The 25,943-nt window shown below is 36.8% G+C and overlaps 3 protein-coding genes across 3 annotated transcripts; 1 reads left to right on the plus strand and 2 right to left on the minus strand.

The window, feature by feature from the left end:
* The first annotated feature begins 359 nt into the window (after positions 1–359).
* LOC102627941 (hypothetical protein) lies at positions 360–17,546 on the plus strand. Its single transcript, XM_006476120.4, has 24 exons — positions 360–746; positions 1,033–3,096; positions 4,323–4,521; positions 4,635–4,694; positions 5,477–5,581; positions 6,299–6,439; positions 6,761–6,823; positions 7,047–7,277; positions 7,403–7,486; positions 7,898–8,055; positions 8,165–8,681; positions 10,180–10,350; positions 10,486–10,545; positions 11,478–11,600; positions 12,192–12,467; positions 12,816–12,881; positions 13,064–13,195; positions 13,457–14,281; positions 14,415–14,695; positions 15,000–15,256; positions 15,691–15,929; positions 16,050–16,241; positions 16,609–16,881; positions 17,135–17,546. Exons 2-24 carry the CDS (start codon positions 1,142–1,144, stop codon positions 17,279–17,281), a joined length of 6,555 nt encoding a protein of 2,184 aa, XP_006476183.1. The 5' UTR covers positions 360–746; positions 1,033–1,141; the 3' UTR covers positions 17,282–17,546.
* Positions 17,547–17,823: 277 nt separating this feature from the next.
* On the minus strand, positions 17,824–20,980 carry LOC102627654 (uncharacterized). Its single transcript, XM_006476119.4, has 3 exons — positions 20,168–20,980; positions 18,898–19,153; positions 17,824–18,447 (listed from the first exon to the last, which is right to left on the minus strand). The coding sequence occupies exons 1-3, from the start codon at positions 20,504–20,506 to the stop codon at positions 18,059–18,061; spliced, it is 984 nt and encodes a 327-aa protein (XP_006476182.2). The 5' UTR covers positions 20,507–20,980; the 3' UTR covers positions 17,824–18,058.
* A 1,478-nt stretch (positions 20,981–22,458) lies between these two features.
* Positions 22,459–25,943, minus strand: LOC102627357 (syntaxin-32). Its single transcript, XM_006476118.4, has 6 exons — positions 25,656–25,943; positions 25,278–25,547; positions 24,497–24,741; positions 24,194–24,369; positions 23,484–23,708; positions 22,459–22,841 (listed from the first exon to the last, which is right to left on the minus strand). Exons 2-6 carry the CDS (start codon positions 25,504–25,506, stop codon positions 22,682–22,684), a joined length of 1,035 nt encoding a protein of 344 aa, XP_006476181.1. The 5' UTR covers positions 25,507–25,547; positions 25,656–25,943; the 3' UTR covers positions 22,459–22,681.

A 25,943-nucleotide genomic window follows, 5' to 3' on the forward strand; every position in this document is an offset into this window, starting at 1 on the left:
TATACCAAATTAATTAATTACTAAAATATACGTTTAATTATATCAACTTTGGGTGTATACTTTATTTGAATTGAATTTAAATTTCTGAACACGACCACTTCTCTCTTCATAATCCTCTTATGGGCATGCAGGGGTTTTTCTTTTCCCCAAACATTAAGGGTAGATTTTGCATGTTTTCGAATCAAATATTCGCTTGCGCCATAACTAAGCTACTTAAAGCAAGATAATGGACAAATTTATTCTAATATTTGTAGATCAAAATACAATATTTTTAAAAAATAAATTATTTTTGGATTTTTATTATTAAGATTGTCAAATATTAGTGGTAATAATCGACATCTTTCTTTGGCCTTAGGTCGTTTCGAAATGCGAGTGAAGTTTTAGTGGCGCGAATACACCATCGCAAGCAATCAAAGATTTCATCCGAACGAACGACAGACCCATATGTGAGCGACTGCGAGATAAGGTTATTTCCGTCATTTTAAAATAATTCCCGTGGCATTTCCGCCCATAAGCAGTCAGAAGAATACCGCTCTTCTCCTGCCAGTTCCAGAATCCCAGCTCCCTCCCACCCCGAAACACAAAACAAAACTCCAACAACACACGCAAACGCAATCAGCTATTATTTCGAAACTCGAAAGCAAAGCCACGCCAAGCCAAGCCAAGCAACCATCAAGTTTTCAAACAAAACAAATCTAACACACATTCTCGCACCTTCTCTATTATGCTCTCTACCATCTGTATAGGTAAATTAATTCTACTCATAATTTTCTCAGTTTTTTTTGTTTCAAATTGTTATCAATTTAATTATTTGGGGCTATGAATTGCTGAACTTGTAGTAACTTTTTCAAATATTTTTAATTCCGTGTAATTTAGGCGGTAAAAGAATAAATGCCAAAATTACTTATGTTATGCTGCTTTTTCTTTGAGACAATTAAATAAACGCTTTGTTGTTATCTTAATTTTCTACCTTTTCTCAGATGCATAATTTTTACCAATTTGTGTTATAATGCGATTTCTCTATTCTCTTAGGGATCAAATGTTTGGCTATCCTGCGATAATTGAATTGTTAGGGGACTAAGAACGGGGTTCTTAGTCCCCATCAGATGAGTTGTGGAGTTAGCTTATAAATTCACTCATAATGAGTGGGAAACTTCACTGTCCATTTCTTGGAAATGTAGTGTATAGCTCTTTAAATGGTAGAAACTCTGGCAATCGTCTTTATTTGGATAGGGGGAAATGTGCGAGAAGGGTATCTCACAAGTGTAAGTGTGAGAAAAACCAGAATGATTGGATAATGCAAGCGGTTAGGTTTTCACATTTTTGTGGGAAAAATGTAGAGCTATTGAGGAAATCCATTGGGTCAAGGAATGGTTTGGTGGTGAGTTGTGTGAAAGAACCCTTTGTGCGGAGTAAGGCTCTGGTGAAGTCATTGGAACCATTGTGGAAAGAGGGTTTGTTATTAGTGAGGTGTTCTATTATCATGGCTGTAGTATCTGGGGTGTGCTTATTGGTTTGGTATGGGCAAAGAAAAGCAAAGAGTTTTATTGAGACCAAGCTTTTGCCCTCTGTTTGTTCAATGCTTAGTGAATATATCCAGCGTGATATTGATTTTGGTAAGGTTCGAAGAGTTTCACCTTTGAGCATTACTTTGGAGTCATGCTCTATTGGGCCTCATAGCGAGGAGTTTTCATGTGGTGAGGTACATACTATGAAACTTCGTGTTCACCCCTTTGCTAGTTTGAGGAGGGGAAAGATAGTGATTGATGCTGTCTTGTCTCATCCAACAGTATTAATTGCACAAAAGAAGGATTTTTCTTGGTTAGGGTTACCCTCATCTGAAGGTGGTGGTCTGCAGAGGCACTTCTCCACCGAAGAAGGGATTGATTATCGTACCAAAACCAGGAGGCTTGCGAGAGAGGAAGCAACTGATCGCTGGTACAGAGATAGGGATGGTATGGCTCGGGAAGCTGCAGTGGTAGGTTATATTGTTTCTGAGAATAGTTCATGCCAACTCGAGGATGAAGCTTTGCGGGAGGCAAGTCATTCAACAAAACTAGCTATCTCTGAGAATTTTAAATGCATGGATGATAAGATGCATTGGGGAGATCATCATTGCATGGACACAGGTGTTGATTACGATATGAAGCATGCAGAGTTGGAGAGATCGTTTGGTGTCAAGATTCCTGGATCAGGACTAAGGTTCTGGTCTAAAGCGATAAAAGGACCAAAAAAGCACAAGTTTAAGAAAGTAAATGGAAGTGATATGTCCGTAGCTGGTGTTACTGCCAAAAGACGAATCCTTGAGCGTAGTGCATTTGCAGCACAAGCATATTTCCAGGGTCTAGTACAAGGGAAGTCCGATGAACCTTCTCAGACATCTGCAAATGATGATGTATTGAACTTTGACAACATTTTGGTGAAAAGTGAGGGAGATACTAGTGCTGGCACTTATTCCGATGTGACTAGTCATCAAGATCGGTTACTGGCTGATAATTTGAATGGAAAACAACAGGAGGATGCAAAAGTTCATCATCTTACTGCTAACAAAAATGTCCATGGCTTGTTAAATGAATTTGATTTCATACGTGATCCATTCCTTATGACTGTAGGTAGACTTAGTGGAGTTAGAAAGGTCAGGGACAATTTGCTATCTGCTCCTAGTATTGTAGGAACGGAGACAAATAGTTGTAGTGTAAAGGGTGAGGACTTGGCAGGTGGTGATGTAAATAAATGTATGGATAACAATTCACCTGAGAGTCAAGGGGTATGTGCATCTCAGATTTCAACTTCCATAAATTCTGAGCCTCAGGATGCAATGTTTGATTCAATTTCCATTTGGCCGCTTGGCTTGAAATCAAGCTTACTCTCTTTTTGGGGAAATGTGAGGGAATTATTGTCTACTTTTTTGGCTCCATTTAAGGAGTTGAAGTCAGGTGTGGCACCAAATGTTGAAGATGTTGTTGCAGAACTTGTTGATGGGGTATATATAGTGCAGAATGAAGGAATCGTGAAGATGCTTCCGTTTGTACTGGATTCTGTTCATTTCAAAGGCGGAACACTAATGTTGCTTGCATACGGTGATAGGGAGCCTAGGTGAGAACCATTATTAGTTCATACTCTTGCTGTTCAATTGTGAATACAAAATTTTGTTTTCTGTTGCTGAACACTTGAACATTGCTTAACGTATTCAGTTAACCAGTTTCACTTAATGCAATTTTCCACTATTCGTTCATGGAATCTTATAATTAGGTGATTTGCAGGTTGAGGTTCAAATGTTTGACTGCAGGTCTAGTTAGACAATGTCATGCAAATGTAAGAGTATTTATCAATTTGGAAAAGAAGAAATCTGAATATTCAAATAATGATTTGAGTTATTCTGTTAAAAAAATGAATATAAAATAAAGAAAAACTATTTCTCAAGTAACCTTGTTATCTGATTATATTTGTTGTGAGAATAATGGTCTGTGCATAATCAATTTGAAAGATGCGGTAGATTATTTCTACAACTATCCAATAGCCGTTGCATTGTAGATGTCATTTTTAATGCATTTTAACAGAGTTTTGAGATTATTTAAGACTGGCAGATTGGCAGATTTGGAGGGATTAATGATTTGGTTTTTGAATTTTACAAAAGTGAGGATCCATGTATGTTATTCTGTTGAATAAAAAATGTGGCAATCAATGTTAAACTCAATCTGGTAGTTAGAGATTTAATTCCCTTCTTTTTATTCCATAGCCTAGTTCTACTAATGTTAATTTCTAGTAAATTAATGAAAGAAATCCTTCATTTGGCCATAACCCAAAACTTCAAAAGTTGGGTATTGTCGGCCCTTCTAATACAGTGCTCTTGAAATTCTCAAACTTGCGGGAAAAGTTCGTGGAGCCTTCCCTTTAATTAAAGAGTCAATCATTATACTTCTCCATTCCTCTATTTCTAGTTATCAAAAGCTGTCGAAGTTTAGAGCATGGAAATATATTGCTTATTTTTCTCAGTCTGTTGAATTGAGGGTGATAATAGTAATTATCTATGCATAGACCTGTATATATGGACTTTCCTATTGTTTTCTGTATGTTGTGGCTCTCCCTTTTTCCCTATCTGGTGTGTATCTCCCTACCCTGCTAATTTACTCTGTAATTATGTACTGGTTTAATGTGTGTATCATATATTTTTTTCTACTGTCCATGCATGTTGAATTTTAATGCTTATCCTCTGTCTTTAGTTTAAACAACATCAAGCTAGTTGAAGATGGGTTCAAAACATATTGTTTTCAGTAAGCTATGCGCTTACTTTGATTTTCTCATCTGCATTCACTGTCTAGAGAGATGGAGAATGCCAGTGGACATGTGAAGTTTCAGAATCACTATGGCCGAGTGCATGTACAAGTAAGTGGCAACTGTAAGATGTGGAGATCAGATACAATTTCTGGCGATGGTGGCTGGTTGTCTGCTGATGTTTTTGTAGACAGTATAGAGCAGCAATGGCATGGAAATTTGAAAATTATGAATTTATTTGTTCCGGTAAGGTATAGTGTGAGTGTGATGTATAATTAGAATTGCTAAGCATTTGTTGCTGCAACCTAGATGATTGATATTTTATTGTATCTTGTGCTGTGTTTGTCCTCTTTATGCAGCTTTTTGAAAGGATTCTAGAAATTCCAATAATGTGGTCCAAGGGGAGAGCTACTGGTGAGGTGCTTTTCTGACTCCATTTAGTTGATTTTTTCCCCCTACAGTTTCAGACCTATGTCAGAAAGAAGCTTAAGTTTAGATCTTATGGAGGAGCCGTAGTGATACTTCTATTTGGAGTTCTTTCATATGCATTCACTCCTATGTCAAAGCTGATATGGGAATTATCGTTTTTTTCTGTTTGTTATGGTCTTGCTTTGTTTTGTTCTGCCATTTTATCTGACTTTGGTGTTTCAGAAATCTCTTGTTGATTATGCGAGATCGACAATTTTGATATCTGCGCATGTTTTTCTTCTAAAAATGCATGCTAGTCGGTCATATTTTGCTTTTGAAAACTGCAACCATGCTAAATGAGATCTAAATCTCTTGGATGGTTAGTTGTTACAAAAGCTGAGGCTTATGCTATAAACATTCTTCAGATGATTTTGGAGAAATGGTATTTCATATCTACCTTGTTAAAGTCTTTGTACTAGATTTATTGCCTCTTTCCAACCAGCTATTACATTGTATCTCTTTCTGGATTATGTATAGTCTGCTCACGTCGGGATGTTGGTGGATCTAAATCATTAGTTTCAACAGCAAACATCCTCAACAAGTCATGCAGATATTCGATGTTCTTGATTTTTTTTTCTTTTTTTCTACTCCACGAGGATATTTCTTTTTGTAATTTGCTTTGAGTTTTCTCTTTACCGCAAGTCGATGAGAAAGCTCAAAATTTGCTAAAATATTGCATGTCCTGGCCAATTTTTCAGTTGCCTTTCTCATTTTGTACCTTTACTTTTCGCAGGTTCACTTATGCATGTCCACGGGGGAAACATTTCCAAGTCTTCATGGACAACTTGACATAACAGGATTGGCCTTTCGAATATTTGATGCCCCATCTTCGTTTTCTGTATGTCCCTTTCCATTTCTTCTCAAATGTTTGCCTCCTTCCCTCTCCGTAAAGATATCTCTTGCAGTGTATATAATTGTAATTTTTCAGTAATAGTTGTATAGAAGAAAGGTTATTTTGTTGGGTAACTGATTCATGGTGGCTTTAGGGGCTTGTTTTTAAAGGCCATTTTAGGTACAAGTCAGTGCACGAATGTGATGGCAAGATGCAAATATATATTGAAGCAATTTTAATATCTTTATTCTCCTTAAAGTTATTTGGTCTCTCTAATGCTTAAGGGGCACAAGAGTCATATATTGATAATGTCGTTCTCTTAAAGACACTGAGTGTGGGTATGGGTAGAGGTAACTTCATGGACAGGAAGAGAATCTATTATCAGGGATGTACTTTGGGTGTCCTGTGAACTGTGAAGAAAGGATAGAACTTGCTGCTAGTACGAAGAAATTCTTTTTTCAGGGCCAGCTTTTTATTATTGGAAATGGGGAGCTATGAGATAGCACTATCTCTTAAGAATATTTTACCTATTACAAAGAAATTTGCTGGCCCTTGTTCTTTTTTGATCATCTTGCTTTCATCTGATTGCTTTTATGTTTATGCTATGCGCTAGCTCAAAATGATATATGTATTCTGAAATGTGAAATCATTGTAGTCAGTCTATCATATCAAGCATGGTTAGAGGTTTTGAATATTTTATTGTATTATGTGACTTTCTCGCAGGATATTTCAACAAGTTTATGTTTCCGTGGTCAAAGAATATTCCTACACAATGCAAGTGGCTGGTTTGGCAGTGTTCCTTTGGAAGCTTCAGGAGATTTTGGCATTCATCCTGAGGAAGGGGAGTTTCATCTGATGTGCCAGGTGTCTATTACTACATTTGATTGAATGTGAATGACTTAACATATAGGTTTCAAACTGAATTTGATTCTGCAGAATGTATTTGTGTCATTCAGATCAGTGTTTGACTTGATCATTCTAAGCTTCTATAATTACTTTGAACTATGTGGAATGTAACAAATGAGGGGCACTTAAGTAAGTGTTATTTTCTTCTCATAGAATATCAATTCTAATTCCTGGCATTTCCTTTGAGGTTAAACCAGCAGCTGGCAGTATTTTTTTTCAAATTTTTTTCTTACAGCTTTCAGCTTATCTATTAATATGTTTATCATACTGAATTTCCAGGTTCCTTGTGTGGAAGTAAATGCTTTGATGAGAACTTTCAAGATGAAGCCTTTGCTGTTCCCAGTATGTTAATTACTTAATTTGAGTCTGTCTGGGTTCCTATCTGCAATTTTATTTGCTATTTGTACAAAACCTGATAGTTAGGTCCTATTATATCTTATTTACCTCTCCTAGGAATATAGTAATCTCAATTCATCTTTACAATTTTCATTTTGTTTTTAACCTATAAGTAAGTTATTAAATGGTCCCTATTTTCACATTCTTCCTTTTTCTTTACTGAATGCAGTTGGCTGGTTCTGTAACTGCTGTGTTTAACTGTCAAGGCCCATTAGATGCACCTATATTCGTGGGAAGTGGAATGGTTTCTAGAAAGATGTCTTATTCTGTTTCTGATGTTCCTGTGTCTGCTGCTATGGAAGCAATGTTGAAAAGCAAGGAGGCTGGGGCTGTGGCAGCTTTTGACCGTGTTCCATTTTCATATGTATCAGCTAACTTTACTTTTAATACTGATAATTGTGTAAGTGCTATTTTTTTTTCTCCTTCCGAAAGTTGGTGACATTACACTTAAAATTAAAAGAGAGTGGTGATTGTGCCATTTCGCTTTTAAAATTGATAAAAAGAGAATTGCTGCGCCTGTGATAGGTTGCTGACTTATATGGAATTAGAGCTAGCCTTGTTGATGGTGGCGAAATTCGTGGGGCAGGGAATGCATGGATTTGCCCAGAGGTATATAACTGTTTCTGAGATGGAACCTGTCTAAAGTCTAAACTTCTCTTTTTCACCAAAGTTGTGTTACTGTGATGTCTGAATGGTGGTGCTTGATTGGTAATTTGGATACATTATAATATTGCTTCCTGAATGTCCCTTTCCCAATCTTTTATTTGGGTGGATTTGATCTTCTCATTTAATAATTTTAGTTCTGTGAATCTATTCATTGCCGTGGCTCTTCTGATCTGCAGTTATCTACCTTAGGATTTGAGACTTATAGACTAACATCTTAGTGTCTTCTTCAATAAGGCCCTAACTGGCTGGAATGGCTGGAAAATTAAATCATTCTCTTCACTTTTCTGTAATCATCATTAACTTCTTTATTTTATGGTTTTGTTATTTTTTGAGTAAAATGATTTGTTTTTGCAGGGTGAGGTGGATGATAGAGCAATAGATGTAAATTTCTCTGGAAATGTGTCCTTTGATAAAATTGCACATCGTTATATATCGGATTACCTTCAACTGATGCCGCTCAAATTAGGGGATTTAAGTGGAGAGACAAAACTTTCTGGATCTCTTCTGAGACCGTAGGCTTCACTTTCTGCATCTTTTTTCATGTTCTCATGTTTGTGTTTGTCTTTAATGGTTCTTGATTATACTGAAATTTGGCTTACTGGTCTTTCTTTTTGAAAATAGGAGGTTTGACATTAAATGGATTGCACCAAAAGCAGAAGGGTCTTTTACTGATGCTCGAGGAGCTATCATGATCTCCCATGATTGTATCACTGTTAGTTCTTCATCTGCTGCTTTTGAATTGTACACTGAAGTTCAAACATCTTATCCCGATGACTACTGGATAGATAGAAAGGAGTCTGATGTGAAGGGTGCAATACCATTTACTGTAGAAGGTGTTGATTTGGACTTGCGCATGCGTGGTTTTGAGTTTTTCAGCCTGGTCTCTTATCCTTTTGATTCTCCAAGACCCACACACTTGAAAGCAACTGGGAAGATAAAATTTCAGGGAAAGGTTCTTAAGCCATGTAGTGAATCTACCGTGCAAAATTTTGATTCTGACAAGAACATGGAAATGACAAATAAAGCAAACAAACAGAGTCTTGTCGGGGAGGTGTCAGTTTCAGGTCTGAAACTGAATCAGTTGACACTGGCACCACAGTTGGTTGGACCGTTGAGTATTTCACGTGACCATATCAAGGTAATGCCTAACAACTATTATCTTTAAACAATATATTTCTAGAATCTGTGTGTTTGTTTAGGGTAATTGCTCATTTAGTCCCTATATTTTAAAAATACCTCAAGACACTCCTAGTCTCCTACTGTTAAACATATTACGTTCTTCCTCTTAATTTTTCTTTCCTTTTACAATAATACCTTACAACAATATTCTTGGAGATATTAATGAAAAGAAAAAAATTTAATTCCTCAAATTAGCCTTAAAACCAACTTAAAAATTAATGTTAATTTTTAAGTTATTATTTATTTTTAGGATTAATGTGGTAAATTAAAATTTTTATATACAGTTATAAGTAAGATTGTTCCCAGGATATTAAATATTACTTTAAGTCAGCTAATATTAATTTATTTATAAATAATTATTAGCAAGATTATTACAAAGTTACAAAAAATACTAATTCTTTCATACTGATATTTATTAATAAATTTGCTAATAAATAATTATTAGTTAATTTACTAAATAATTTTTATAGATAAATTAATTAATGTCAAGCATATTGTTTCTAGGGTATTATTGTAAAAGTAAGGAAAAAATAAGGACAAAAATGTAACATACTTAATAACAAGGGTATACTGAGGTTTTTTTAAGAATATGGGGACTAAACGATCACTTAAGTAAAAATATAGTGACTAAATGAACGTTTACCTATTTGTTTATGCAACTACCCAATGCCCTTTTTTTTTATTTTGCTAATAAAAGATCTTGCCATTCTGGGTTGCTCAAAGAACTTGAAAAGCTTGAAATGCTCTATTTATGTGGCTGTCGAAATTGCTGGGACAACATTATAAGTTCAAGTTAATCGTCTGGTTTGTGTCCTTCTGTAGCTTCCAGATGTCTCGCCATTATAATTGTAATTTCCTTTCCATCCTGTTTTCGTTTGTTCTACATTTGAGGGTAGAGCCAAGAATATTACCAATCATTTCCTCCATGGATTAAGACCTCATTTGGTGAGCTATTCCAATCTCTTGTGTGGTTATGTCTATCCCAGTAGCAAAAGGAATTGGAATTTTTTTTTTTTTTGAAGATTGTTTGTTAAGAATTTTATTGTCTGAAACTTGCTTGACAATTTACACTCTTCCATCCTCTTAAGATGATAAGTTCTCGCATAAATGTTATCCGTTTAAGTATACAACTACAGGACCCCCAAGGACTTTCTTATTTTGGTTTGACCCTTTTTTCTTGAAAAGAGTACTGTGCTTTTGTATGACCTTTTTTCTTGAAAAGAGCACTATGTTTATGTATTAGATGTAGTATGTCTGCTTAATATATAAATCTCTGCCTGAGCTACGTTAGGGACATTAGTGATTCTGATGTATATAGAGACTGATGTGTTAATGTATGTGATAGTTGACATAGATATTCAAGTATGGAGGCTCAGGGTGGGGACATACCCAATATTGCTTCTTTTCTAATACTAGATAAGTCATTCTGAAATATTTGCTCATTTGTGGTGGTGCAGATGGATGCCACAGGTAGACCAGATGAAAGTTTGGCAGTGGAGCTGGTGGGACCATTGCAGCCTAGTTCTGAAGACAACTCGCAGAATGAGAAATTGTTGTCTTTTTCCTTGCAGAAGGGGCAACTAAAAGCTAATGTCTGTTTTCGACCATTGCAGTCAATTACATTGGAGGTATCATGAAACATTGGATGTTTAAATTTGAATTTTTCTCGATTTGTTGTGTATCAGGTGTTTGTATCCATTAAAATGGAATATCTTTAGAAAGATGAGTTATTTAACTTGCCTGCTATAATATGCTGGTTGTAGGTACGCCATTTGCCACTTGATGAATTGGAGCTGGCTTCACTTCGTGGAACAATACAAAGGGTAAGCCTATTTGGATCAACCATCTTCCTTGGTCTTCCCCCTTCCTGATTTTATCTATTTTGAATGAATGAGTAGTTCATGACATTGCCCTCTTTGTCGTAAGTGGTTTATAAGCATCCACAATTTTTTTCTGCTCTCCAGAGCATCTCTTGCTCATTCCACTCTAATGTGACTGTAAATTATGAATATGAACCGGAGATGTTCTGTATCAATAATTAGGTAGTTAAATTGTTAAGGAAAGAAGCTTAAGCTATACCCTTTGAAATAGCTCAGCAGACAAATATTTTGGTGATTGCATCCTTCCTGGCATTCCAACAGATAATCTAGTTGTTCAGGCTAGCAAGAGCCAACTGCAATGTTTCAAAATTTAATATTAAATTAGATTGTGCCTGAAAACGCTATAATGCAGAGGGCATTGCATTGTTTGCTGCCTGTGCCATTCTATTTTTAGGGCAATTAGATTGTCTGGGAGATCATTTCTCCTAGTTGGCTGACCTCCCTAAGAAGGCAACAGTAAGGAGAATGGAAAGACTCCAAAGCTCAAACGACAAGGGCCTCTATTGTACAACTGCAGCATAGCTATCTATTTACAACAGTTGAAAATCCTACACATAGATCTGTATCTGGAAAAAGCGATTATTCCTTTTAATGGATTTCTCTTTGTAAAAGTTTGATACATTCAGTTTCTCCTGCAAATCTTATAGAAGATTCTACTCAGCGTTATGACCATTATGTCATTTGCTCTGAAGTGTTCATGATCCATATTATGTGTTGAAGGTGTTCAATGTTAAATTGATGTTGTGCTGATCTTTAGAAACTTGATCTGCTTGATGTTATGCCAATCTTTAGAAACTTGATCTGCTTGAATATTGATGATTAACAATGTATACACTTAAAATTTGCTCAGTCATCACTTGTTGGTTTTCTATCAGGCAGAGATTCAGCTTAATCTTCAGAAAAGAAGGGGTCATGGTCTCTTATCTGTACTTCGGCCAAAATTCAGTGGTTTGCTCGGTGAAGCCCTAGATGTGGCCGTCAGATGGAGTGGAGATGTTGTAAGTACCAACACTAGACCCCTTACAATTATCAACTTTCACTGTTTTTCATTGTTGAATTCCATGCTATCCAGGTGATACATCTGATTGCATACCCTGTATTTTGATATTCGGGCGAAACTAATTTCTCAGAAAATTATTTTTCAAATATACGTGCAAAGCCATAATCTCTTGATTTATTCACTCATCTATTTAATTCTCATTGTTTAGCTACAGTGAGACGTTTCCTACTTTTTCTGGTTGCTGATTTCAAAAAACCAGCCGTTTGTCCTTTGTGTACATCATTGACTCAGCTTATTTTCACTTGTGAATTTCAATACATAATTGTAAAATTTACAATTATTTTGCAGTAATGACACTGTGATGTCAACCTAATATTTTTTTCCTTGATGTTCCAAGTGTTTTAATGAGGTCACGAGTGGATAGCATTGGTATAAAGAACTAATGCTATATGTAGCCTGAAAAGTTAATGATGGAATATTTAGTCTGGTTTATTATGATCTTTAATATCCCTTTATGTTGTCTGTAAAATTGAATAATATGTCTTTGTGAAGAATGTGGCTGAGTTTGTTACTTTATGGTGTGCATTAGATCACTGTTGAAAAAACTATTTTGGAGCAAATCAATAGCCGTTATGAGCTTCAAGGTGAATATGTCTTGCCTGGTACACGTGATCGGAACTTTTCTGGAAAGGAAAGGGATGGCTTGTTTAAAAGGGCTATGACTGGGCATTTGGGTAGTGTCATATCTTCAATGGGAAGGTGGAGAATGCGACTTGAAGTTCCTCGGGCTGAGGTTGCTGAGATGCTTCCACTTGCTAGACTTCTTTCTCGAAGTGCAGATCCTGCTGTTCGCTCAAGATCAAAGGTTGAATTCTGAATTCTGCTTAACTGTTGGATTTTTATGAATAGTGATAATGTGGACAGCTTAGCAAATTATGATATTAAAATTTAGGAGTATTGGAGAGATTTGGAATTTGAAATTTGATAACATCTCAAGAAAATTGTTTGGTCCAGGCAATAATTAGTTGCTATAAGCCTATAACTAACACAATGAATAATGATGGGATGATAGCCTGTGAAGTCTGAACAGTAATTTTCTCATGTCAGCTTGGTACTTGCATCTTATTTCATGTCTTCTACTGGCATATATACTGTTATCCTTCATTTCGATTACAAATCACTCATTGTGCTCTGTTCATTTTACTTGTCTCAGGACCTTTTTATACAAAGTTTGCAGTCAGTGGGAATATATGCTGAAAACCTTCAGGACCTGCTCGAGGTACTAACATTTTAAACTGAGTTATACTCATTTCCTTTTCAAAAGCTGCAGTATTTAATGCTTTAGCTTGAAGCCTATCGGACTGAGTAGCGTGTAATTTTTTGTTTATAATGAGTGCATAGAGAACTTTTGACCTCAGGTTTATGTGTTGATATGAGTTTAACAGCTTTATAAAAATTCAGGTTGTACAGAAGCATTATGCTTCATCAAATGAAGTTATTCTTGAAGACTTGAGTCTTCCAGGTTTAGCTGAATTCAAAGGCCGCTGGCGTGGCTCTCTTGATGCAAGTGGTGGAGGCAATGGGGATACTATGGTATTTATATTTCAGTCATTGTTGAGTTATTAGATTCTAGTTTATCATTGCTTTGCCATGCGCAACTGCTGAATTTCTGTAAACTGATCTTCAGGGTTTTACTTTAATATTTTTCCCTTTCTGAATTTTTTTTGGTGTTTTTCTTTTTCGGGGGGGGGGAAGCATCCTTCATTACTGCACTGCCAATGATCTTTCATGAGTTTTCTCTCTGCGTCTGTCTGTAACAGTATCTTTTTCCCCCTTCTTGCATGTGTGTGTCAGGCAGAATTTGACTTTCATGGAGAGGATTGGGAGTGGGGAACTTACAGAACTCAGCGTGTTCTGGCTGTTGGCGCGTACAGCAATGATGATGGTCTGCGCCTTGAGAAAATGTTTATCCAAAAAGATAATGCCACGATCCATGCTGATGGGACACTGCTGGGGCCGAAATCCAATCTTCATTTTGCTGTTCTAAATTTTCCTGTCAGTCTAGTCCCTACTGTTGTTCAGGTCATTGAATCTTCAGCTACTGATGCCATTCATTCTTTGCGACAATTGTTAGCACCAATTAGGGGTATATTGCACATGGAAGGAGATCTAAGAGGTAATCTTGCAAAACCAGAGTGTGATGTTCAGGTAAGGCTCCTGGATGGTGCCATTGGTGGCATTGATCTTGGACGAGCTGAAATAGTTGCTTCATTAACATCAACCAGTCGTTTTCTGTTTAATGCAAAATTTGAACCAATCATCCAAAATGGCCATGTACATATACAAGGAAGTGTTCCTGTCAGTTTGGTCCAAAATAGTACGTCAGAGGAAGAAGATGTGGAAACAGATAAAAGTGGAGCAGCTTGGGTTCCTGGTTGGGTGAAGGAAAGGAATAGAGGGTCTGCTGATGTAACTGGTGAGAAGATAAATCTTCGAGATAGAACTGAAGAAGGTTGGGATACTCAATTAGCAGAAAGCCTTAAAGGTTTGAACTGGAACATTTTAGATGTTGGTGAAGTGAGAGTTGATGCTGATATAAAGGATGGGGGCATGATGCTGCTGACAGCTTTATCTCCTTATGCCAAGTGGCTTCAGGGCAATGCTGATATTATGCTTCAGGTGCATTAGATAGTTTCTTAATAGGCCAATTTATCAACTTAGATGCATTGTACTTGTGGTTAAATAAACAATTATGATCTGGAAAGATTTGATATTTACTGTCCAAGTCTTGTGATTTGTTTCTAATAAATAGGTCAGAGGTACAGTTGAGCAACCTGTCCTTGATGGATCTGCGTCATTCCATAGAGCATCTATATCTTCACCAGTACTTCGGAAACCACTCACAAATTTTGGAGGCACTGTACATGTGAAATCAAATAGGTTATGTATCACTTCACTGGAAAGCAGGGTAAGCAGAAGGGGCAAGCTGTTCATAAAAGGCAATCTGCCCCTGAGAACAAATGAAGCATCACTTGGTGATAAAATTGATTTGAAGTGTGAAGTTCTGGAAGTACGGGCGAAGAATATATTAAGGTGCTTATTTCTAAGACAGCATCTGTAACAACCATATATCCTTGCACTTTGGCATCACTAATTTGCTTGTGGTACTGGTATCTTTGCTTGGTGCATCCATTAATCTCTTTCTTCGATGATTGAGTTCCTGAATGCATGATGGTGCTTGCTTTCTAATCACTGCTTCATTGAAAGATGATGATAGACATATTTTGCACTTTGAACTACTTTTGCATGCTTATAATTCATTTTCTGTTAGTTGTCATAATTGTGTCTCCTAATATGTTTACATACTGACCATAACTTAATGTCTTGCCAAAATCAGTGGCCAGGTCGATACTCAGATGCAAATAACTGGCTCTATTCTGCAACCAACCATTTCGGGGAATATTAAATTGAGCCACGGTGAAGCATATCTACCTCATGATAAGGGTAGTGGAACTGCTCCTTTCAACAGATTGGAGGCAAATCAGTCCAGGCTTCCAGGTGGTGGAATCAATCGTGCAGTTGCTTCTCGATATGTTTCACGGTTTTTTAGCTCTGAACCTGCTGCTTCAATGACCAAATTTCCTCGACCATCAGGTAATATTTAACAGTCACCGTGATTCGTTTTCCCTCATGATCTTCCAGTAAGACATTCCAAAGGAAGTTAAAATTTTGAACTTTTTAGGAGGAATTTCTTTGAACAATCATTTTCATGGGTGGGGTGGGGTATTGTTGGTGACAACCATTTTTATTCTTTGTACTTTTCTTTGGTAAAGGCACTGAACTTGAAGTGTTTATATACCAAGTGCCATTCTACCGCCGGGTTGGTATATTTTGAGTGTGCAAATTAACACACATGCTAATTATAGTTCTTGACTGGTTAGAAAATATTTGAATGACCTCTCTTTCTGGAGTATTGTTCTCACATCATTAAGAATCTTATGATATTTTTAAATGAAATTTCAGTTGCAAAAATATAAAATGTTTACCCCTATTGTTATTTTTATTCTCTTGATTTTGCTTATTTGCAGTTAAATCAGCTGCAGATGAAAAGGAGATGGAGCAAGTTAATATTAAGCCTAATGTAGATATCCGGCTAAGTGATTTGAAGCTTGTTTTAGGGCCAGAATTGAGGATAGTTTATCCTTTGATTCTTAATTTTGCTGTCAGTGGAGAGATTGAGTTAAATGGTCCTTCACATCCCAAGTTGATAAAGCCCAAAGGCATTCTAACTTTTGAGAATGGTGATGTTAATCTTGTTGCAACTCAAGTGAGTGTCTTTTCTTTTCCTTGTTTAGTGTTATGTAATTAATCATTTAAAAAAACTGCAACATTTAGGTTGGCTGGTAGTTTTTATCAAATGTTCTGACATTACCCTTTTTGAGTTTAGGTGAGGCTCAAGCGAGAGCATCTAAATATAGCCAAATTTGAGCCCGAGCATGGACTGGACCCAATGCTAGACTTAGCTTTGGTAGGATCAGAGTGGCAATTCAGGATTCAAAGTCGAGGCAGCAATTGGCAGGACAAGATTGTAGTTACATCAACACGTTCCATGGAACAAGATGTCCTCTCACCTACGGAGGTACAGAACATTGAATATCGTGGTCAGGGATCATTCTTCCTTTTATTGTACCTGAACTGATGGATGAGAGTTTTCTTGGCCAAGACTAGTTATCCATGTATATAATAATTTCTTTGGCCTGTCATATAATGATCTCCATATACTGAAAGGGTATATATTGGACTGGGATTGGATGAATATTCACTTACATGAAGTCTAATCTCATAGCAATCTCTGACACTACTGTGTGTCTTGGCTTGGTAGAATTCTCCCCACATTTTGATCTGCGTTTTTTAAGTTGTCTTTACAATTGCAAGATTCAGATAAAATGTATTTGTTTTTTACATTTGAGTTGCTGGACAATATCTTATTTTTCCTAATTGCACAGGCTGCAAGAGTCCTTGAGAGCCAATTGGCAGAATCCATACTAGAAGGTGATGGCCAACTTGCATTCAAAAAGCTTGCAACAGCAACACTTGAAACACTGATGCCAAGAATAGAAGGAAAGGGAGAGTTTGGTCAGGCTAGGTGGAGGCTGGTGTATGCCCCGCAGATACCTAGTTTGCTCTCTGTTGATCCGACTGTTGATCCTCTTAAATCTCTGGCCAATAATATTTCATTTGGTACAGAAGTTGAAGTTCAGCTTGGGAAACGTCTCCAGGTCATCTAAATTTCTACTTTTTATCATGCTCTAATCTCCTCGATATCTTTTGTTCTTCATTTGTCGGAGCTTCTCAGTTTTTAGATAACTTGGTATTAACTAAGAAAAAGAAAAAAGAAAATACCTAGGTCGATGGAAAAAATAACCCAATTCATTTTATAGGGCCTTTCTACATTTTAGATATGAAGTTGTTAAAATATTAGCATTTTAATTTGATTATTATCAGCTAAAGCAACTTTTCTCTTCTTCTTAGGCCTCTATTGTTAGGCAGATGAAAGACTCGGAGATGGCTATGCAATGGACATTGATCTATCAGCTTACAAGCCGCCTGAGAGTGCTCCTACAATCTGCTCCTTCCAAACGCCTCCTTTTTGAGTATTCTGCAACATCACAGGACTAAGCTTCTTCACCGTAATCTCTTAAATATTCTGGTGTACTTAGAAGAAATTCAAAGAAATAAGACAAGGAAAAAGAGTGTAAGAGAAATAGCTAGATGTAGACATGCTATTATTATTCTTTGCTCAGAAATGAATGAGCTTGTTCATAGGTTTATCCTCTTTTTGTACAAAAGCAGAAGTGAACAAAATGAACAAAATCAGTTAACTGAAGTCGGATGTGACACCAACTTCGGCTTGTATCATAAAAGATTGGAATTTTTTTTGTTACCCTTTTGGCCCCCCCTCCAAAGATGTTGTGCCTTTCAACATCATTCATCAAATCTCGCAAAGACGCCTACATAGTTGAAGAAACGGCACGCCCGAGTGATTTTCAAGAGTTCAATTAAAATGAAAACAACAGTTGCCTGACTTAGAACAATTAAATATTAACATATACCAAACTAAAGTCTATATCATCACCAGATTTTAACTTGTCTTGACCGTCTATTCCAAAGGAAATAACCAGAAATAAGAGCTAGATGGGTACAATTATATAATCGACAAGTACTGTCAAGTAATGATTTTCATAAACAAAACTGCCAAAACAATGTGTTCCACTATAACAGAAGAACAATAAGACCCACAATGGCAACAGGTAACTACCCCTAGTCCACGGCAATACAGCTAAAATGTCATGTTTAACAATACCAGAGCCAAAAGTCCACCACTTATTTTGCACTGTTATATATATGAACAAGAAGAATAACATGTTCATATATCTGCCAAACAACATGAGGTTTTTACCGCACTGGCTGCTGGTTATAATGGTTCTTCTCTTTTTTCTTAGCTGCAGCAAGCCTTGCATTTCTTGCAGCAGCCTCTTGGGCCGCTGCTTTTGCAGCAGCATCCATCTCTTTACTAGACTTCTTCTTCTTAGAAGAAGCCAACTTCTTTAACCGTCCTTTCACATCAACAGCAGATGCATCATCATCTGCGTGTTCAGATCCACCAGCATTATCTGGATCATTAGTGGCATCCGAATTATTAGGCTGCTCATGCGATTCCTTCACATCTTTGGAAGATTTATCCTTCTTTTTCTTCTTCTTAGCACTTTTAGATTCACCAGGTGCATTTTCCTTCCTTTCTTCCTCTCCATTTAGCTCTGCATCTTTCTTGTCTTGTGCAACATCTGCACATTAAAATAATTCATTTTTAGAAAATGAATAGAAAAGCAAGTTGGTCCATAAATCATTAGTTAGTGCTTGTAGCATGCATGAGTGTTAAAGCACATGCATGTGTGCGTATCAGCATTAAAGAGAGAGACGAGTGAGAGAGGTGAGGATTCAGCTTCCCCCCACCACACCGGGGGGATTTCCCGACTCAAGAGTTGAGAGCGTGAATGATCAAAAAGGAGAGAAAAAGTATGTCAGAGATTTTTCAATAAAGAATGTTAAAGAACACATATTTTAACAAATGACTGAGGGATATTAATGCATATTTTAACAAATGACTGAAGGAAATTTACTGCAAGCAAACAACGTAAACCACTTTTCCATGTGCTACAGACATAATTCTTGACTTGAGAATTAGAAACCTTCCAAAAAAAAAAAAAAAAGTAGCATTCAAACAGTCTATTTACCATGTGATTCATTTTGGCTATTACTTCCCTCTTTTGGGGCAACCCCAAAATCAGCTAGAAGAGCATCAAGCTCTGCCAGTTCTTTCTTCTTCCTCTCCTTCTTCGAGAGTTGCCTTTCTGACTCCTTAGGTACTACAGAAACTTCAGGAGGCTTCACCACAGGCTCATGGTGCACTGGGACCTCAGGTTCACGATCATGCTCTTCCTCTACCTCGTCATCCCCTTCATCTAGGATATCTTCTTCACTTTCACTCTCCTGTAATCCCAAATAGCCAATGGTCAAGCCACCACGTAGGACTTACATGTCAAAACGTATAAAACTACTATTTAAGGCACTCAAATTGCTATAACACACTACAACATACAAAGTTGTGTGATCACCGATCATAAATCTGTGAAAAATATTAGCATAAAAGTGATAGCGCAGTGCAAACATAGGGAGAACATTCAATCACACAATTGCCATCTTCTCCCACAATGACCAAACACTTCTAACATCCAGGTTTCAACCTGACCAACGAAAAAACCAAATATATTTGAAATATCCAGCACTATAGTACAACAGTCTCATGAAAAGATACTGAAGAAGGAAATATAAATGAATGATTCCAAATTCAGCAAGTCCAAGGTTAGCTACATAGACGCGTTGCTTGCACCCCGCCACACAGTAAGTACCAAGTTAATTGACATAATATAAATGGCACCGTCTAGGATAGAAATGGCTTGCAGAGACCAAATGAACTTGTTTATGTAAAGAAGAGAAAGTAAAAAAACAAAAAGAAATGGGATCATTCATAACTACCTAAGAAATAACTGAAAAGTGATTATCCAACAGGGTATTTAAAAAACTTCAAATGATTTTCACTAAACTTCTAGAAGTTGAAAATATCAAAGAAGTATATTGAATAAGCATAATTAAACTAATATGCATAAAAATAAATCAAATAGGCTAAGAGGATATGTACTAATGTTATAATAGAACTGACCCTCAACAAACAATAATAATAATAATAATAATAACAATAATAATAATTACCATCCTAAACTAATTTCACCCAGTGTGAATAAGTCATCGAAATATGTACATCATCAAAACAAGAATCGCGCGTCAAAATCAACCACAAATTAGACGTGTCACAGCCCCCAACCCTCAAAATCAAAATATAATAAAAGGAGTTGTTTTCACTGTTTCTCTTAAGATTTTATCCAAACTTAGTAATCTATAGATACATATAAATACACGAGAAATTTAAACGACGTAGTATCTCACCTCGACGTTGGCGGGCTTCTCCTCCTCCTCTTGGCTCGGCGCCGGCGCGTCAGACGATCCCCATGCGACCGGGGGAGGAGCCGTGGTGGCGTAGTAATCATCATCGTCATCGTCATCGACGTCAGCCCACGACTTAACTTTCAACGGCGAAGGGGCCCAGAACACCTTTGGCTCCTCGGTCTGTTTGTTCTGCTGCTGCGATTTCGAGGAACCTTTGCTTTTCGATGACCCTTTCTCTTTATCGGACTTCTTCTTCTTCCTTAGAGTCTCCAAAGCAGCAAACACGTTCGTGTTGTTGATCACCAGCGATCCATCGTCTCTCCTTCCACCACCGACCATTTTGTTCTCCCTATAAATTTCGATCTAGGGGTGTAAATGATCAAAGAGTCCAGAATTGGGGGAAAATATACTAATTGTTAAAATATAAAGGATTGAATTGTAATTTGCCGCAAAAATTTATTGATTTTATTCAAATCTGGATGTCGACAAATTACGATTGAAGAAAATAACTAACAAACAAGCCGAAAACTAAATTTGTACGAAATGCGATGAAAGGGGTCGCGATTGTAGATAATAACTCCTAAATGATTGTCCTGAAAGGCAAGCGAGATTGATTGTAGAGAGCGAGAGCGAGAGAGAGAGAGAGAGAGAGAGAGAGGACGTAAAGAGAGTTCTAGAGAGAGAAAATTAGGGTTTGAAACGACAGAGGAGAGCTTCACGACACGGCCGCTATGCAGATGCAGCGGTTGCTGTTGTGATGAATGTACTAGTAGGGCTTTCGTATTGAGAGATAACGTAATGGGAGGAAGGAACACGAAAGGTTGATATTTATATGGTGAACGTGGTTTGTAACTAAACAGTCCATTTATTTTGTTAGTATTGCAGATTAGGTGCCGATAGTTTTCCAAAATTACATTGCAGGGGCCAGTGTTACAGAATGAAATTAGGAGGAAACGTTGTCGTTTTGAGTGTCGAGTTCACGTAATCAAACAAAATCGCCAGGGGGATTTTTTATATATATTATTATTTTTATTTTTTTTAACAGAAAGAAATCAAACGTAATAGTGGTACGACACCTGGTTGGTCAACATTTGAACACCTCTTTAGGACTCGGAAACATAACATTTCACCGATGTGATTGATAGATAATGTACAGAGTTTCCGCATCTACGAGTCCATCATTACAATCAGATTACGCGGCATAGAATTAAAAGAAAGGACTATCAAATTAAATAAGAATAAGAAATCCACGTTGGAAATGCACACTAAAACGGTAAAATTGTCCAAGATTACGGTCAATTTTCAGAAATAGCTTATTTACTGCATACCGTTTCAACTCATAAGAAATCCACTTTTTAATAATTTCTTTTAATTAATAAAATATTTATCATGCAAATTACTAGCATGGACATACTAGAAGAAATTAAATGATAAGAGTTTTATTCTCTACACCCCTTCTTAAACTTTAAAACCATCTGCTACTTAGAAATTTTGTTGCCAGTGAAACTCTTCTTTTCAGATTCTTTAATGGTCAAAGCTTCATATAAGAAAAAAGAAAATAAAAAACAACAATTTATTACTGCATTTTTTTTGGAACTTTTTTATACAATTTATTACTGCACCTCATTCGATTTTTTATTGTACAATGATACACCGGAAACCAGAGTAAGCGGTACCGTGGCTAATGTATACTGCATGACTGCCAAAACAAAATAAACCATTGAGAGACTGAAAAATTAACATAGAAGTTGGAGGTGTTTCATATCAGTCTCGTTGCCAATCATCACGATCACGATGTTGGAGTCTAAATGGTCCCTCAGATCCTTCAAGCACGTTTTCAAATGTCGTTGATTTTGTCACAACAATTTATTACTGCACCTCATTCGATTTTTTTTTTAATTATTTAAAAGAATGGTTTGATAATTTTGCCCTTCGTTTTTGCCATTTTAATAAATTTCTCAGAATGTTTTGGACTTCTTAGTTTACCACCCAACAAAATATTTTCGACTGGACGGTGCCGGTAAAAAAAAAATTGTTACCCGCGACAGATATCTCTCTATCTCTGCTCTCAGAAATTATACATACATGTTCACGACTACAATTAAAATTCTTCTGCCAACAATCAAATACAAGCATAGGGGCTTTTCAAATTCTTATGCATCACCCGATTTCCAAAATCAATTCCAATTGAGAAGTTGAATAAACACAAGTTGCGGGAGTTACATGTGACAAATACTCATGGGCAGTAGTGTAAATGCACTGAAACATATAGTATCTGCTACAGACAACAGTTACAAAGTTCTTGCAATTCTCATTTTTTTAAACATCATGTACAGTTACGTTTATCCACACATATTACAAAAGCAAATCGAGTAATAATCATACCTCTCTGGGAGCAAATTGTTGAATTAACCGGAAAAAGGAAAAGTATATGTAAAGAATGGGAATGGCTCCATACTAGTGAAAACGAGCAGCAAAGTTCTTTCTTTTAAATTAGGTGTTTCTATGTATTGACTAGGCCACAAAGAATAGGAAAATCATAAGAAAAAAAATCAATACAAAGAATATCTTGATCATTAGCCACCTATTTGACGATATACTGTTGAGGTACTTGAGCAAAGCTCCCTGTGCCCCCTCTACATTTGCCATGGTGTCATCCATGTTCTCATCAATCCTGCAACACACATTTCACTCATCAATCACAAAAATTGTTCACATGCAGAACATATATGCAAGCAACTGTCTCACATCAAAGTAGAATCCTTTCAGTTGATGCAAGAGAGCATTGGTTGAAAATGCTTCAACACATTGTTATGAGTTGACAAAATTTTTAAAAACTGACAAGACAATTAATGGAAATGATCATGCCCTCCAGTCAACAATATCATTTCACATTAACGTAATAGAGGCACCCATGAATTTCAAATTTATGCAGCAACTACCTAAAGCTGTCAGTGAAAATTTTAACCACAAAAAAATATGCTACCCATCTTATTCCACAAAAATTCTTGACATACTATATTTGTCTCTACACTCAGTTGACTATGTCTAAATTCACATTACCAGATCTGTGTGAGAAGCCTTACCTAAGCTTTTCTCAGCCATCTTAAACTAATAAATTGAACTTCAGTCACGAGTTGGGAAATTTACTTAAGATTCAATCGGTTAATGGCTGTATATACATAATACATGGTACATATCAAACCTAGAATATAAAGTACTATTTAAAACTATAATCTACAAGACATGTGAAAGATCAGAATAAAGCATTACTTGGCAAAGAGCAACTGAGTTATTTCTAGAAAATAAATAATACCTGATAGCAATCTCCCCTTGCTGAGAGACCAGGGTCGCAAGCTGGTTGAAGATGTTGCCCAGCTCATGGATGGTAGACTCTACATTCTGAAGAGCTTCAGCTCTGCTCTGCATGTAACTGTCTTGCAATGGAACCATCTGCTGTTGCTGTTGTTGCTGATGGTGCTGTTGTTGCTGATGGTGCTGTTGCTGCTGCAATAATGGCTGACTCTCCCCATCCTGCTTCCTGTAAAATTAAAAATGAGGAATCAGGCTAGAAGTTGCAATTACATTACTTGTGACCAACAAGACTGAGGAACACTTTAGAATCATACATGCTGCAAACAGCAAGACCAACATCAGGTAACAAGAGAAGTTAACTCCAACAAGAAACTTTGAGAACAAGCCTTCACGTAGCAAGAATTTGGGGAAAAAACTAGCTGCGTGATAATTAATAGCTTCGGAAATATTCTTCACCATCACAATCCCCAGCCATAAAAAAGAAGAAGAGCCAGGATGTTTCTATAAAAGAAATAATGGAGCTGATTGTGACAGTCAAAGGAAATTTTAGAAGGGCCAAAAAAATGACAACTATTACATAAAAATGCAATTGTAGTCACAGTTACATTGACTTCCACAACAAAAATTTTAACGATTCTCAATAGAAATTATGATTAAGTTTTATATGTCAAAGACATGCTTCCCACAACAGAGGTAACATCAAGCTACTACCTGGGAAACAACTGAGAGGAAGATGGTGACCCATTAGCCCATGGAGGAGGGGAGCTTGAAGTACTAGCAGCAGCCGACCTGGTAGCCAGAGGACGCTGACGAACAAAAGGATTTGCAGAATCCTTAGAAGCAGTGGAAGAAAACAATTGTCTTCTACTCTCATGAACCTTCAAATTCTACACAAAGCCAATAACATAACATTAGCCTTTGAACAATTAATCAAACAATCAAAGATTTTTAGAAGATATGATTAATGTAGTTAGGTAAAAACTATAAACAAGATGATTAGCAGTATGCTCTTACCTCTGTTCGCATGGTAAGGACTTCTTTAAACTCTTTTGTGGCACTCATCAGACGATTCTTCAGGTCATCTACAACTGTAGTTGAATGACTAGTAGTGTCACTGGAGATACCATCATTTCTAGAGTTGCTGACGAGTTGAAGGTCCACCACAGCAGAGTTCAGTGCAGTAATATCCTGCTTGATGACAGCTGTCAATTCTTGAATTTCCATAGTGGGGTCATCAAAAACTGAAGTCCTCTTTGCCACTGGATCAAATCAAATAAAACTTCTGATTGCTTTACTCAATGCAAAAATATATCAGAGACAAGCATACAAGGGTTTGCATCAGTTTAACTCAAGTGACAATTACATGCCATGGTTTCCTAAAAGCAAATAATAAACAAACCAGCCTAACAATGAGCATATATAATACACATTTTAGTACGAGTCCAGGCAACCAAGGAGGATGGTTCTCCAAGCAACATTGTTACCATCATGAACTGTGTTGTTTCAAATACAGTCTCCATAAACTCATTTATTCTTTTACTTTTTCGTCCATCCAGTAAAATACACATATATCATTCATGATAGCAGCAGTAACTCCTTCCTACCGTGATGGTAAATAAGTATTAATAGCTTATAATCCCAATATCAATCAACTGAAAAACAGACCAATCTCCAAGAATTATCATCAAGTCAACTATTGACTATCAAACATAAACTACTTCATTGTCTTCAAATAATTTGCGGGGAGCAGTCTAAATCAAATACACACAACAATGACTAAATTCCCAACACTTACATTTGGCTAGCTTCGCGAGCTTCTGCGACGTGTGGTGTATCCCCAACCCTATCTTAGAAGCCCTTCGGTTGAACTCAGACTGAAGTGTCACAGCAGATCGTTGCTCATCAGCTTTGGAACTGCTGCTTGGCCCATTCTGCGATGAGACTGTCTTCCTTAGCCTCTCTGCTACACTCTGAAATTCAAAAGTCCGATCCCTAAACGACGTCTGTGCTGCTTTCACTGGCATTTCTCAACACTCCACCTTTCAAAATTCTATTTTCACAATACCTAAATCCACCGAAACCAAATTAACTAAGAAACAAAATCATTTCTTTAAAAAAACGACGTCGCTTACTATCGATTTCGTAATTCGACAAAATAAAGAGTTCGATTCACCTCTGAGTTGCGGCGAATTGAGACGAAATGTGAGATCTGGAAGTCTGTGGCTGCGAAATCGAGTTATTGTACGAACAGATGCAGTGGATCACTGGATCTGGATCCAGATCAGTGATGATATTAGCGGAACTGAAAGCTTTTCCGATTCGAATGATGCTGTGTGCAGAATTTAGATGCGAAATTGAAGAATATTTGTTACGTAAACGGTTTGGATTCAGAGGAGAAGAAAATTGAAGGAAGGCAAAAGGAGTGTCAGGAAGCTGCTGTAGGTTGAAACGAACAATTGAC

Source organism: Citrus sinensis, chromosome 1, assembly GCF_022201045.2.
Source record: "Citrus sinensis cultivar Valencia sweet orange chromosome 1, DVS_A1.0, whole genome shotgun sequence".
Classification (NCBI taxonomy): Eukaryota; Viridiplantae; Streptophyta; class Magnoliopsida; order Sapindales; family Rutaceae; genus Citrus; species Citrus sinensis.